The sequence below is a fragment of the Ptychodera flava genome, chromosome 7 (genome assembly GCF_041260155.1).
Source record: "Ptychodera flava strain L36383 chromosome 7, AS_Pfla_20210202, whole genome shotgun sequence".
Lineage (NCBI taxonomy): Eukaryota > Metazoa > Hemichordata > Enteropneusta > Ptychoderidae > Ptychodera > Ptychodera flava.
The window spans coordinates 27,447,927-27,460,446 of NC_091934.1; the positions used below are offsets into that span (position 1 = coordinate 27,447,927).

Sequence of the window (12,520 nt, forward strand, 5' to 3'; positions counted from 1 at the left end):
AAGAAGCTGTAATACAGCTGTTAAACATGGATATTGTGTGGTAGATGCAAAACCTTTTGTGCAAAATTAACATATTTGATGGCAAATAATTACTGGGTCAAGCAACTAAATACCAAAATTGCAAAGTTTACAACTTCTAACCATGACATGGCAAAATATGTTGTAAACATGGTACATCATGCTTGTCGGGGCTTCGTTATCAGGGACATGTAAGCAGAGCAATGAACAATTTAAGTTGTGCTATTTAAAAACCAAATGGTGTATATATTCTTAATAATATTGGTCTTCCTAAAAATTAATGATTTTTTCTAAGCTTTGGCTATCATTGTTTGGAAATTTGGAGCACAGATTTTATACTACACTGCTGGGTTAACCCTTGAGTGCTGTAACTTTTCCCACCACAAATTTTTTGTGTATCAGTTTTCCAATTTTTATGAATTTTTTCTGTAATTTTTTTTATAATTTCAGATCAAATGGCCATAACATTTTATTGGCTACAGTTTTTGATCAAAATTTGGGAAAATCTGAACAAAATTTGTCTAAAATTAAAAAAAAATGTCTATATTATATTTATAAATGCAACAAAAATCGACTTTGGCACTCAAAGGGTTAATGTAACGTTTTAAAGCAGTCTTGTTCTACCTTGCTCTTCTTCTCTTGTATAATAAATGGCAGAAAGCTAGCGGCCAGGATTCCCAGACCAAGGACAATCAGGAATGCTTCCATCAGTGCACTGAATGACACCACGGCATCCCACACCTGCATGGAAACACCGGAAAGACAAAGCCATAGAATCCAGATTACCACAAGTCTCTTGGCAACATGACTAGTGTAACGCATTGTTCACTTTGAGAAGATTTTAAAGTAATGCCTATCCAAAGTTTATGATGTGTTTCTCCTCAGGGAATGTTATTTAATGTTTCTGTTTGACCCATTAAGAGCACTTGCATCCTTGAATTCAGGGGTAATTGTAGAATTATAGTCTTTTGAGAATGAAATACTTAGAACTTCATAAGACCTACTTTGGCTTATCAATACCATACCATATGAATTTAAACATCGTGCTTTCCAATAGGAACAGTCTGGATAAGGTGTAATCAGCATTGTAAATACTAGAGAACTGTTGTACAGTTTGTTTATAATTTTTCAGTATAGAATGTTAGCTGATATTTTCTTGTTCAGTTGAATAATAATAAAAAGCATGGCAGAAGTAAACTACTGGATTGGCATGTAATAATTTACTATGCAGTTGCCATTTCTCTGTAAAATAGTTCAAGCTAATTTTGTCTTTGCGTTTATGTAAAAGCTATTAAAATTCTGAACAAGAGACCAATAATGATGTTTTAATGATGGTGTATAACATGTAAGTGAAAAACGATTATTTTTGTCATGAATACGCTGTTTGTTTACAAGAATACTGGGAACAACAACAAAACGTGAAAGCTACCTTGTTTTCAGCATCGTCTTTGCTAGCTCTGGGTAGTGGATGGTTGGTTGTGTGGATTCTGAATGAAGCATTGGTCTGTGTCTGAAGAATGATATTATTTACTGCATTCACAGCTTCAGCAGTGGTGTGATAACCCTGATGAGAGTAAGAAAGGCTATACCGTAAAACACAACAACACTGCAAGTATGTCAATACACACACTTTTGTAGATGCCTGCACTTTTGAAACAAAATTTTAAAGTTAGTTTGAATTTTCCAAATGGTCATTTTACACCACTACCTTTCCAAATCAAGTAAAAATTATTGGGTATGTTTGAGCCTCAAAGAAACCGTTCTAGCATCTTACTGAACTGGAGAAAAAGTTCTTTTTTAATTTGAAATACCTGACTGATTTTCGATACAATTTATGAAGTCACTACATATTGTTCATATAAGACATTTTCCTAGATAGCACTTGTAGGCCCACTGAAATTCTTTTAAATTGCTACATATTATTTAATATTTTTTCACAAGGAATCATTATAAATACCAAATATCTTTAAAGTACAATAAAGATGATTGCAAACAGACAGCAATTGAGCAAAATTTACAGACACTGACATACTGTAAAACAGACCATTGATAGCAGCATTAAAACTTCAAACTGCCCGTCAACAAAGTCTAAATTTCTCATCATGCAGATTATGCAGTGAGGTCAATGATGTCACATTATTTTGCTACACAATCAGCCATATTGTTGCATCAGAAAGGTTTGGCACAGTGTAGCCAAAGAGAAAACAAATGGACAAATATTTCCACCGGACAATCTGCAATATACTGCCATTTACATCGTAAAGTTTTAACCCAGGGTATGCACTGACCTTGCCACTGTACCAGGCTGTGATTATTCCATCAGTCACAGTGATCCCGGCAACATACTCATTGAAGAACAAGTCTGGGTTACTCTCTCTCAGGACAAACTCCTGGTAGTAGACATTCATGTCAGACAAGTCGTTGAAGAGGTTTCGATAGCCACTGGCACATCCATCATTATAGTGAAATGTGGTGTTAGGGGGTCCCACTCTACAATGCCATGGAAGAAGTTAAAATGTTACTATGCCACATTTATGTACAGCATTTTTAGGTTGGAATTTGTACAATCACACACTCTGGAAAAATCACTGCTTAACTATATATTTGTATTCTTTGCTTTCATGATGTTGCTTAAGGTAGATCGCGCCTTGGGGACAGATATTCAGACTCTCAAACTTTTACAATTCTTTTCTGATCTACCACTTGTGGGGGCACATTTTGAAGCTCTCGGAGAAAGAAAAACTTTCACCGGTTTAGTTTTTCAAAAATCGAAAATTTTATTTTTTCTCCATAGAGTTAACGCAGGGATGGCGGCCATTTTGAATTTAAAATATTGATAAATCTTGGGTAATTTGTTTCTCTAATACTAAACTTTGCATGGTGACCCCTGATTTTTATTTTTGATTGTGAAAGAGAACGGTTGAAAGATTCCTTGAGGAAAGTTTGAGCAAAGTTTAAGTCTTTCACTTTTGAGGCATGATCTACCTTAAAGGTATACTGTCACCTGTTCCAATTTTGCCACAGTTACCATGGAAAGAGAAAATCTAACCAATCACAGAGTTAAGCGGGTGGCCGCTTTTAAAAAACAGCGCCCTCACATGGGTATTTTGAATACAAGGAACGCCCCTTTGACAATAAATGGGCATATTTAGATTAAGGTGACTGTATACCTTTAATCAAGGTCATTGTCATAATTTCATTTTTTTTTCTTTACACATGGGCAATGCAGAATAAAAGCAATACTCACAGAAGACAGTTGAGACAATGTTTGTAACCAAACTCTGATGAGTTAGAACACAGAATATCTGGTTTGTACTCTTCTCTCTGGAACTGTAATCAAAGAATCACATCAAGTAGGTGACTTGAATAATTTCTGTACTTTATCATCAAAAAAATCTATCCCACTTCCATGAAACACAACTTTTAATTGATGAACATCTTGTTTCATTCATCTTACCTCGGAATAATTTTATTATTGCCAAGGAAGGTTATTTGTAAGTACACACCGCTACACAGGGTAAGGTGTTCAAAGAATTTAATAAGCAATGGTGAACAATTACAAAGCAATGAAAACCTAACTACAGATAAGCGCAATGTTGAAAAACTAAGAAAGATAAAAACTAGGCAAAATTACTAAGTCACAACTAAGTAAACAAAACAACTCAAAGATTGGGTGAGGGGTCTCCGCCAGTCTGCTCCGGGCCAAAGGTTTGGGTCGCAAAGTTGTGATTGCTGACCTTTGGAAAGCCAAAAGTGAAAGTGGTTCCACCAGGCCAGTGGAGACCACCTTCTTGAGTGGGGGTACACGTGATGTACGGCCCACAATGGGAAGCAGACTAGTGGAACCAAGGATTGGGGTTGGTGGCGGGATAGCTTGGCAAGCAGCCTGATGGCCTAGAATGAATGAACTTGGACCAGGAGCTTGAAGCAAGGTTGGGTCAAGTGCCGGGTGCAAGGAAGATGAGTAGCTAGATAACAGGTAATAAGACACTACGTCAGCAAGATGGGTGGCTATTGTGTTATCACACAATTCCTTATTTTGAATGTGAGAGCTCACAACTTTAAAATTTATTTTCTCAATATTAAATATCTTTCACCATCTATCACAGTTACATGGCCTTTCCCCACTATCATGAACTTCAAACGTTCAGCTTGGTGGCAACAGTTTAACCCTGCCATCACCAAAACATGGTACAAACCTATCATTTCAATTGTGTAGTTGGACATACATACAGAAATTTTAGGAGCAATGGCTCAGAGGGGCATGATAATAGATCAGAAACATCCAAAAGCAGACAAATCCTTGTGCACCAGGAAAACAAAGACTATTAGGTCTTCAGGAAATTTGTAAGATGAACTTTGATTCACTAACATTGGTGGACTGAATTTCTGGAATGGGAAGACCCGTTGTACTCCTCCACCCCTACAGAGAAATATGGCGGTCCAGCAACATACAAGAACAATACAAACATACCATTACACCATGGCACACGTGTAAATTACTATAACTCCTTTGAAACTATAGGTACACCAGCAATTTGACCAATGCTAAAAAATTCGACCAAAAATGGGTAAGATTTGCAAAAATGATAATTTCTTACATATCCCATGCACTGTTGGTTTATCACTTGCTGGGGGTAGTCACAGCACTTGGCTGGGTACTCTGGCATTGCCTTGGAGTCATTGAATATTGTCCAGACATCATCTGTCACATCAATACTGTCCACTTTGATGGTTGGTAAGAAATCCGCTGCAACCTACCAATGAACAGAAGACAAAACAGTAACACATGCAACTAAGAGTTTTCTGCTAGTACAACTTAGTGAATGCATTTTATGCCATATTAACCATCGGAATTTCAGCATCTATCAAAACTTTGTTGCTTTTATTGTGACTTTTGCTATAAAAGTTGAGTAAGAACAGTGTCAGGAATACATGCATTTTGAGATTGATTACCAGGCTTGGAGAGATCACAACAGTGACATGGTCACATATTAACTCATAGTTTCCTTAAGCTGCAGTCATACATGACTGCAGTAAAGGTACAGGCATACCTGTTCAGGTTATGAAACTTAATCACAAAACGCCTTTCTTTATAATGTAATGTCCTTGACAAGATTAATAATAATATGCAATATGGTAAAACAATGATGAAAATAATAATAAAATAGCAACATTTCAAAAAAATAGTTATAAAACTAATATAAGACAGGGAAAGAGAAAAAAAGCATTGACAACAACAACAAAGTAAATTTGACAATATTGTATCACATCCCATTGCAAATTACTGGATGTCTACACATAGGGTCAATGTCCCTGAGGCTACTATAGACATGGAAGGTAAAGATATAGTGAGTGCGGAGGTCCTTTGACAATGGTAGAAGATTGTTTCAGTATGGCTCATATTTACAGACCAATATATACAAAGACATTTATCAATAGCAAGGATAGCAAACTGCTATCTATGCCTATGGTGTCTTTGCCAAGTGTCTCTTACAAGAGGTGGACACTTATAAAGGCAGTTTGACAAAAAATCTGTGAATTGTTAAAGACCTGTTAGACAAGCGGTTTCTGCGACAATGTTTCATTACAGCAATAATTTGATACTGCTAAATACTGTTCAGTTATGGCACATGTTGGTGAAAAAACTGGATATCTTTGTAGCTCATTTCAGGATGGCCTGACCAAAAATGGCAAAAATAGCTGCCAAAATACAAAATTGAAGATTTCATCATAATTTCAATATATCACATTAAGATAAACCCGAGGAAACAAATTTAGCAACAAAGTCTTTGACCAAAAATGGCAAAAATTAATCCAAAAGAACAAAATTGAAGATTTTATCCAATTTAAATATATCACACTTAGATAGCCCCTAGGAATCTGTATACTAAATATAAAAGTTATCAGTTGAGTAGTTTTGATAAACAAATTTTTGACTAAAAATAGCAATAAAAATTGCCCTAAAAATACAAAATTATAGATTTATCATAATTTGAATACATCATATTTTGATCATCCCTATGAACCCGTATACTAAATATCAAAGCTATAAGACAGGTGGTTTTTGTGAAAAAGTGTTTGACCAAAAATGACAAAAATTATGTTAAAATACAAATTTGTATATTTCTACACAATTTGAACAAATTTGACATAGGTCATCCCCAGGGGCCTATGTCCCAAATATCAAAGCTGTCTGACCAGCAGGATTGAAGAAGATGTTTAAAGATTTCTTGACCAAAGCGACAATAATTGCTTTAAATACAAACTCGAATATTCCATCACAACCTGAACAAATCAAGGTCATCCCTAGGGACCTGTAAACCAAATATCAAAGAAGAAGATTTTTTACCAAAAACGCCTTTTTCAAGCTAATTTGCATATTTTCAACAATATCAAAAAACGAAAAACAGTTTCTCATAGTTATATTTTGCATCTACACAACAATATCAAGTCTGTAAGTACTGCAGATCTCAAAATATCTAAGTGGATGGACATCCTCACAAATGTACGTACGTATGTGCGTACGTGTTATTACTTTATTACTTTGTAATTTGCAGTTTAATGATGATACTGCATGACTTAAGATTCTCAATCTCCAGAGGATTTTAACAATTACCTTTAAAGACAGTACATCGGAAGAAAAGTTCATCTGTCTGAAATCTGCGATGTATGCCTTGGAATTTCCAAAGGTCGGATCATATAGATTGGACAACTCTAAAAGTCTAGGTGGATCTTGTCGTCGCGGTGCGCTGTAAAATGCCGCAACTTGAGACACAATGATGAAGATCAGAGGCAGAAGGACCTGTGTGATAATGGCCATCTTGTCCCGCTTGCTGTTGATGAACTTCTTGACGAACATGGCCTTGAACTGCTGCCATAGCAACCCACACCCTGTCAGAAGACCTAGAAAGATGATGGAATTTATGGTCAGTGTGCTATGGTGTGCATGGACAGAAATATATAGACATGGTAGACTAGAGGTCTTGTTTCTCAGAATGTCACAAAAGTTCTCATTGCATCATGTTACTGTTGTGAAGCATAACTCTACACAGTCACCTTTTCAATTGACTTTGCTATTCAAAAAGTCACGTTGCCTGTATTCAACAGTGAGTATAATATACAACGTGGCATTTTTTCAAGGGGAATGCATCGTAGGATTTCATATTCAGAAATTAAACCTACAATTATCGACACATGTATAGTAAATTAATTTACTGTTGAAAGGGGCAGGTTTTTGTCAATTTAATGGATCTCTGAACAAACTGATAGACTAGGGCGCAACTTCCAAAGTAAACGAAGGACAAACACCACATTAATAGTCAATGTCAACAAACATTAATGTGAGAACCATTAACTGAAGACTGCAATTGACGTGCATATCTATGACATTGGTCAATGTCCTTGTACCAACTTTGAATAAAATCGGTCCAAACATGCCTGAATTATGGCTCTGCACATGAAAAAAATGGTAATAAAATGGCCGCCTGGCGGCCATATTGGATCGTATCACAAAACAAATTGATGTGCATATGTATGACATAGGTCAATGTCGTTGTACCAACTTTGAATGAAATCGGTTGAGATCAGTGTGCGAAATTAAGAGAAAATAGCTTCAGGTCATAAGGAGCTGCACCAAGCCAAAGCTTCAGGTCCTGACAGAAAACTGCTGGTCCTCAATAAAGGCAGTTGTTAACGACCGTTAAAGTCAACTTCCCCACCAATACTATGCTTTTGAATGTTGTAATATTTAATTTTTCATGTCCTTTTATCAATAGAGTCAGCAAGTATTCACTACAAAAGACTATTGTTCACATAAATTGCAGAATAGTGTTAATGAATGATCATGAAATATTCATCTACATGATCTGGAATCTGACAGGATCTGTCATGCGCACACATTTATCAATGTTTTCCTCCACCGGGGGGGGGGGGGGGGGGGACTATGGGAGTAACAGGAGAATTTGACATTTTTACTGGCCATGTCAAATCCCCCACTCTCGGACTATAAAATGATGTAAACACACCCAGGGGCCAGGGAATACAGACTCATGCACTGGCTACATGTGGATGGTGAAAACAAGAAAGTTTGTCTCTCATGACTTCCTATGGGGAATGTTTTCTCTGCATTGCTGAGTACAATTGTACACTACACCACGGCATGTGATATTGTGATTTGAAAATGGTTGGCGCGCTGAAAATCACTTCAGAAATAAGCTAATCGTAAAAGAGTGAGTGAATAACTTAGTACCCTGAAAACAGTCATGAGTAAGGGGAGTGTATGAATTAATTTTTATGCAAACATTGATCACTACGACTTTTTTATTGTAACGTAAAACAGAAGGGAGAAAATACCTGGTATGTATTTTTATATGACATATGTATTAGTTTCAAAATTTTAAATAAATATGCTTAAATATGACCTCTGTTGCATTCATGAAGAAACAGATGAAGTTATACTTTTAATTAAAAGGACAAGTATCGTAACTTTTTCTCAGTTATAGAAATTGCAGACAACATGAATGGCACATATTTTCTGATCGAAATGTTTGCCTGAGTGATGGGTCTCATCGCCCTTATTAAAATGACTCTGAAAAGTTTGACAGACACTCGATACTGCTGAAAACCATCAGTAAATGAGTCAAATCAGTAAACGATCAGTAAATGATACCGTAAAATCTTAAAAGACTTAATTTTTGCAACATTTAGGCCTATACAGTCCAGGATGACGGTGAGTTTTTCCTGCCTGTCGTAAAACGGTATACATCGAAACAATTTGAAGCCCTACTCTCGGCCTCTGAGAGTATACACGACGGATCGTGCAACTCAACAAAACTGTTAATGATAAGGCCGCTCTGTTTTATAAAATGTACACTTGTTATCACGATACATCGTGGTAACAGTCGGCCTTGTGAACTTTGGTTGAAGACCAACGAACAAAAGCAAGATGTTCTAGTGGTCCACAAACAAACACATCTAAACGTGAACTTGACTGTCGACTGCAGGTAGCACACTAATAGACTGTCGTGTAACATCTTATCCTTGTATTGGGCGTAGTTCAAAACCATGGAGGTAAAAAATACCTCCATGTTCAAAACCAAATATGTTTATTTTAGTCAACAGCACTGTTCTCGTAGTAGGTTTTTGTCTTAACTCTTCTATGAACCGCTGATGTTTTGAACGCTTCAATGGAAAATCAAAGCAAAGAAAACGGATTCAGTTTGATAAAATGAAGGGATGTATCATGTACATTTGTGTACATGTAAATTCCAAGCACTTACATGTAAAGTGTGGAATTAGTGAAGTGATTCTGGGTGTTGTTATCATATGACACAGATATGCTAACATTACCAGGCTTACACTCACTAGACGAGTATTATTGTAATATTGTGTCACATTGTTGCACCAAAATCAATGCATTCCATTGCTAGAATCTGCATGCACGGACGCAATTCACACTAATCTGAATGTAATCAACTGCACCGTGCTCTGCGCGTCGATCGGAGGGATTAGACTCTTCGTAAATGTAAAAAGTCGCAAGACCAAAAATTACTTTGTTGCGACATTGTCAATCCCCCCTGGTCTGGCGTAACATAGAGATCGAATTCCCCACTACCAGGACACGAAGTGCGATCAATATCCCTTGTTGCCCCTCACTCCCACGGTGGAAAACATTGATAGGTGCATGACATTCGAGTCTGAATCATATGATTCAGAGTCAGTCATCATCTGCGTCTGTTACAGGTCTTGATGGAGAAATTTTCACCATTTATTCCAAATTCCAGTCGGTCATAAGGACCGACATGTTGCTAAAAACTTTTGGCCCGACGAGAAATCTGTCGGTCTCGGACCGTCGGACCGACGTTAATTTCGCACACTGGTTGAGATATGCCTGACTTATGGCTCTGTACATGAAAAAATAGAAACAAAATGGCCGTACAGCAGCCATATTGGATCGTATAATAAAACAAATTGATGTGCATATCTATGACATTAGTCAATGTCCTTGTACCAACTTCGATAAAATCGGTTGAAACATGCCTGAGTAATGGCTCTGTATATGAAAAAAATTGTAATAAAATGGCCGCCTGGCAGCCATATTTGATCGTACCACAAAACAAATCAACGTGCATCTGTATGACATATAAAGTAATCCTTGTACCAAGTTTGAATGAAATCACTTAAGGTATCTCTAAGATATCTGCGTGAACAGACGGACAGACGCATGCACACACATGACCAAACTTATTTCTGTCTGGTCACCGTGCAAGTCATACCAGAACCTGCACGTCATGTCTTTTTTTTTTTTTTTTTTTTTTTTTTTTTTTTTTGGGGGGGGGGGGGGGTTACATATCAACAGTACAGCTATTCTTGATATCCCTGTTTGCATGTCAACAAATGCTTAGTAGAAAACGGAAGTGTTATGCAGCAAGTGATAAAAGACAACAACTGTTGCATCAATAGTGCCAAACCAGCACTTTTAGGAATAAAAAAAGAAAGAAAAAAAAGGAAAAAAAAGAAAACTGAATCACCGTATCACTTTTGCTGAATGTCAAGGACTAGAAACAATTCTTTTTGGCCTCATGAAACAAAAGTTGAAATTTGTTTTTTCAAGCAGGAATTGCAACATCTGTTCAGTTATTATTCAATAATTGACATATAAGCAAATCTTTTACAAATTGAAAATCACAATTTGAATATTACCTATGGAGTAAATGCCTATATCCACACTAACATAAATCAGTAACTTAATTAACTTAACTATCTGTCAAAATATCATACAACGGATTAAATCATGCACAAAGAGAAATGCTAGTACTCCAGTTAACTTGTAAAGAATTGACACTTCTCAAATGTGAACTTGATCTCACATTCTGCACTGACTCCGTCCTGCCCTCATGACACATTCAAAGATACGCCAAAACTTCAATTTCCTTTCCAAACTATCCTATCAAATGTTTTTACAACTTATTCACAGGGTATATTTGGTAAATTCTGTACAACAAACTCACACACAATGTAATATGAAAAGATACTCATCATTTCAGGGTATCAAATACAGAATCTAAGCCCATTAGATGGCATGTAATGAATGAAAACTTGACAAGCTTTCTTTCCTTAAAAAGCCTAATTCATATGTGACTTCAAGTCCAAAATTGGACAAACTTGAGCAAATTAAAATAATCGTTGTGCAAAAAATGCTTTTTTGTATACCTTGGTCTGTTTCTTGCATATCGACAGTCACATCATCAACACGACCAGCTCCCAATGGAGTCGCCTTTCCATCCCTCTGATCAGAATCCATCGCTCCGTTTCTCGATTTCTGTCCATTCCCATCGTTTCCTGACAATCCTGCCTCAGTTCTGTCATCAACAATGTCTCCGTTCTCTTCCACATCTGCTGCGCCTTCTCCGACCTTCATGAAAACTTCTTCCATGGTCGTCACAGAGATGCCATAGCTATCTATCCCAAAGTTAGACATACTCCCTGTGAAAAGAAAAATCCTTGATTTCACACAGACTTCTGTCAAAAAGTGCCCCTCTCTCTCTCTCTCTCTCTCTCTCTCTCTCTCTCTCTCTCTCTCTCTCTCCTCATCATCATCATCATTATCATCACAACCATATTTACCTTCCAATGTTTGGAACATGTCTTTGAACTTTGCGGTAGATTCTTTGGGCAGAGTGTAGGACAGTTCCCTGCCAACATCACTAGTACACTCAGCGTCAGGTACTTCATTCTTGATCAACTTGTCGAGGGATTCCTTCTTACACTCTGGTGTCTTCACCAAAGTCATGTGATAACCAACTCCAAATCTGTGATCAGGTGAACATAGACACCAAATTTTTCAAGTCTCTTATTAATCACACCAACCAAACTCCTATATGATTAACCCTTTGAACGACAAAGTCAATTTCTGTCACCTACATAAAATATACCCAAGTAAATTTTTTCAGATTTTGCCACAATTTTGATAAAAAGCTCTAGCCAATGAAATGTGATGTCCCTTTGGTCCAAAATTATCAGAAAAATCACAGAAAAAATCATACAAATTGATAAAATGTTGTACTGAAATTTTGGTGGGACAAAAATTACAGCACTCAAAAGATTAATGTTGCATAGGTAAAGGATGTCTGTACATTTTGCTAACACATTGAGATGATAATGCAGGCTTGACCGCAGAGCAAAAAAAATAATGCAGGCTTGACCGCAGAGCAAAAAAAAATATTACACATAGAAAGGGAACATGACCTTAGTGAAAACATAGGGCCAAAGTCCCTGAAGCTACTATAGACATGGATACAAAATTAAGTATTTCCTGACTGTATGAAATTATCTCACTAAGGTCATCCTAGGGACAAGTAAACCAAATATTAAAGCTGTCTGACCAGCGGTTTTGAAAAAACAAGCGACTCAACAGTTGACAGAGCTCTGCTGTGTTATGTAGAGAATAACCTTTTGTGACACATGTATTGATGAAGGTGGATATCTTTGATAGCTCATT

General features: G+C 36.8%; 1 protein-coding gene across 6 annotated transcripts in view; it reads right to left on the minus strand.

The window, feature by feature from the left end:
- LOC139137142 (phospholipid-transporting ATPase ABCA3-like) overlaps positions 1-12,520 on the minus strand; it is a 68,629-nt gene that overhangs the window by 19,756 nt on the left and 36,353 nt on the right. For all 6 annotated transcript variants that reach the window (XR_011553328.1, XR_011553327.1, XM_070705105.1 and 3 more), the window contains 8 exons: positions 11,647-11,831; positions 11,233-11,505; positions 6,638-6,924; positions 4,620-4,775; positions 3,266-3,348; positions 2,307-2,508; positions 1,448-1,582; positions 643-759 (listed from right to left, as the gene is read on the minus strand). Coding sequence is in view for 4 of the 6 variants with exons in the window: in XM_070705105.1 (XP_070561206.1) it covers positions 643-759; positions 1,448-1,582; positions 2,307-2,508; positions 3,266-3,348; positions 4,620-4,775; positions 6,638-6,924; positions 11,233-11,505; positions 11,647-11,831 (1,438 nt within the window). In the remaining 2 variants the exon portion in view is untranslated. The remainder of the gene's footprint in view (positions 1-642; positions 760-1,447; positions 1,583-2,306; positions 2,509-3,265; positions 3,349-4,619; positions 4,776-6,637; positions 6,925-11,232; positions 11,506-11,646; positions 11,832-12,520) is intronic.